Source organism: Carica papaya, chromosome 3 (genome assembly GCF_054855325.1).
Source record: "Carica papaya isolate Zhongbai chromosome 3, ASM5485532v1, whole genome shotgun sequence".
Lineage (NCBI taxonomy): Eukaryota > Viridiplantae > Streptophyta > Magnoliopsida > Brassicales > Caricaceae > Carica > Carica papaya.
Window position 1 is genome coordinate 14606475 of NC_142311.1, and position 3407 is coordinate 14609881.

Genomic DNA, 3407 nt, shown 5'->3' on the forward strand with positions numbered 1-3407 from the left:
AGATGGAATGATGTATATTTCATTCTTATGTGTGATATTTAAAAGAATGAAGCAAGGAGTTTCAAAAAATTTATTTTTAAGGAACAACTTAATATATTAATTTAACAAAATATTTTCTATTTTTATGTTTGAAAAATTAATATACAGTTAGGATATAATAAACAATATTTGTAATATTTTCTCGTTGAATAATATATTTATTTTTTTAATGTGTTATTAATAAAATATTTTTAATTATTAAATAAATTTTATTTTTATTTTCTTAATTTCTTAATATTTTTTTTTTTTTTTTTGTTTTACTAATTTAGATAATATGGATAATTTATTTATATACTTTTTAGACGAGAGCCGACAAAGAAAAGGGTATGGTAGTGGGAGAGTGATTTGTTCCTTCCTCTTTCCAAATGTAATGTAACATGTCCGTACAATTATTCCCAAATAAATCCTTTTCAATTTCTGCACTTTTACTTTACCCAATATTACACCAACCTATCACTACACACACACACACACACATATATATATATATATATATATATAGATATAGATATATATATACACACACACACATTCTACTACTCAGTTAAATATCAATAATATACGATTACATCTTTTACCGAATACTGTTTTTAATTAATTAAATATTTTATGTCTAGAATTGTAATTTTGGGTTGGTAGAATCGCAAAATCCTGCCTTCTACTATTTTGAGTTTTATGTATTTTAATTTCCTTATTTTATTCAATATAAATATTAAAAATTAATAATAATAAATTAGTGTTGTATTTAGTTTTAAAAATATTAAACAGCTTTTAGAATACTATTTAATTAAATTATTGGCATGATTTATTCTATATACAAAAGATTATTGGTCCGTTATTTAAAACTTACTAACAAATAAAGTCAAAATTAATTAAATAATTAAAACACTTTTTGTGTCTTTGAGGTTTTGTGCGCAGTTTGTGGCAGACTATGAATTATATAATTCAAGTGGTGCAAAAAGCCTCCTCTGCACTTTTACACACTACAAATTCCCACCCCCTCCCCCTCCCCCTCCCTCATCATCTTCTTCCTCTCCACATTTTCCCTTTAATTTCTTCTGCTCCATTCATGGCCGCCATTGTTTATCAAGGCTTGCAGTCTTGTTTGGACTCCTCGCTAACAGAGCCAAGAGCTCTCAGACTGCTCAAACTTTCCTCGTCCTCCCGCAGGCTTCACTTGTCTTCTCAACCACTTGAATTCTCCTTCAAATCCTTTTTCTTTGATTCTGCAGATGATAATTCAAATTCCAATTCCGAATTTGATTCTATTTCCAAATCCGAATCCGCCGGTGAGGAAACGGGTTGGAGTTTTCTCGAAGCTCTTTCCATCGGATCCAAACAGAAGACGGAAAAGGATGAAAGCTCCAATTCTCAATCTGTTCATCCTATGAGTGAAAAGAGCTTGGAAATGTGCACTGAAAATTTAGGAAACGAGACAGGGAGTGAGGAAACGATGAGCGAATGCTGGACGATGGAGAAGACGAAGACAATTCCGATAAGAGAGAAATCAAAAAGATTGGGTCAATCAAAAACACTGCCGAGCTTTCCACCACCTCTGACAACAATAAGAGGACCAGAATGTCTTCGAATTAGGGCTCACAGGGAAGACGGAAGGCTTTTGATAAAAGCCATCGCGAGTCCAGTCAAACATAGTTGCTTTCAAGCACAGCGGAGCGATGGCCGCCTTCGTCTCAGCCTTTTCAAAATTTCGGAAATGGAAGGGGAATTTCAGTGTGAGAATTGCAGAGAAGAAGCGGAAGAAGAAGAAGGAGAAGAAGAAGGAGAGGAAGAAAAGTACAGAAGAGAACATGGAAGGTGCAGAGAAGGATTGTTAAATTTGGAGAGTTTTCGGGTGGCTGCATCTTAAAGTTTTGATTTTGGAATCTCTCTTTACCCATAACGACATTTCTATAATTTCGAGTCTTTTGTCATTTTAAGTTTCCTTTTTAAAAAAAAAAAGAAATTTCAAAAGAAAAATATTGAATCCCTCTGTTTCAAATATATACATATATAAATAATTATGGTAGGTAGTTAATACAGTTACTCGAGGTGTTCCTCTCTCACTCTCATCCTCAAAATAGATTTAACATAAATGGAGTAAAAGCTCAAATGGTAGTCCAATTCTGAGTACATAATATTTTATTAATTTTTAAAAAGTAATTAAAGTTTTATATCTGTATTTTCTAAGATATTAAATTACAAACAAATTAGTCTTCTTTTTAATAATTTTTTTAATTTCTTGAAATTAAATTTACAATTTTCTCCTTAGGATGACATAACACTTTGTTTGTTTTTCCGGAAATTATTTTGTTTTACTAATTATTACATTTAGAAGAAAAATGTAAAAATAAAAGAATGTGTTTATATTAAAACAAAATAATATATAAAGAAGAGTAGAAACGACCATTAAATTAAAAATAATTGGTTTCAATTATTTCTCGCAATCCATCGAACATCGAATCAATAACTATTTTTAATAGAAGCCATCAAATAATGATAGAATCTGCTTCCTAACCCAAAATGCTGTCTTTGCTTTTCTCGTTACCTGACCGAAACAAAGTTTTACTGTATATGACTTCTAGTTGACTATAAATATACATATATATATATAATACAAAAATATAACTTTTGATTTATTTATTTATTTATTTATTTCAGGATTATAATTAATTTAGTCCCAAAAAATTCGACTAAGAATAAATTGACCGCTGGTTTTCTTTTCTTTTGTTTTTTTTTTAAAAAAAAACATGTTTAGATAATAATATGCAAAACTTTAATTCATTTTCAATACATAAAAACATAACTTATCTTATTCATATTTTATAATTATATTACAAAAATATATAACTATGTTTAACAAGAATTTGGTATATGGTTTATCATTACCACTATGAAGCAACTGAAATTATTAATAGCCCTTTAAGTAGCAGGTTGTCCCGCAGATAAACTTACATGGAACTGAGAACAAAACAAAGAATAGTTGATAAAATTATGTTATCATATTGCTTGGTGAAATAATCATAAGAATACTCGATAAATTTGTCATGTAAAATATTTAATGTGGCGAGTGATTAAAGATATCGTGTCCTTGATGGTCCACTTAAAACATAAGGGTATTAGGGTAGATTTAGTTTTTTTCTATGTGTAAAAAAGCCAAAAATATGTAGATCATCTGTTTTAAGATGTGATTATGGTAGAAAAAAAAAATTTAGAAGATGACCACACTTCAGTTATCTGCTTGACGTAATAGTTTTCTATGATAAGATTTGGGCCAACCTCTTTATAGGTAACTTTAAAGCTGTCACTTGGTTTTTATATGTTCACTGGCATATTTGGTGGGGTGGGAATTAGTGAATACATGCTGAAAA

General features: G+C 29.5%; 1 protein-coding gene across 1 annotated transcript; it reads left to right on the forward strand.

Moving 5' to 3' along the window:
- Nucleotides 1-1023: 1023 nt before the first annotated feature.
- Nucleotides 1024-2082, forward strand: FAF3 (FANTASTIC four-like protein (DUF3049)). Its single transcript, XM_022033730.2, has one exon. The coding sequence runs from the start codon at nt 1109-1111 to the stop codon at nt 1904-1906; it is 798 nt and encodes a 265-aa protein (XP_021889422.2). The 5' UTR covers nt 1024-1108; the 3' UTR covers nt 1907-2082.
- The last annotated feature ends 1325 nt before the right edge of the window (nt 2083-3407 follow it).

Excerpts from the sequence above, each read along its gene's own strand:
- FAF3 (XM_022033730.2), top strand. The coding sequence starts at position 1,109 with ATGGCCGCCATTGTTTATCAAGGCTTGCAGTCTTGTTTGGACTCCTCG.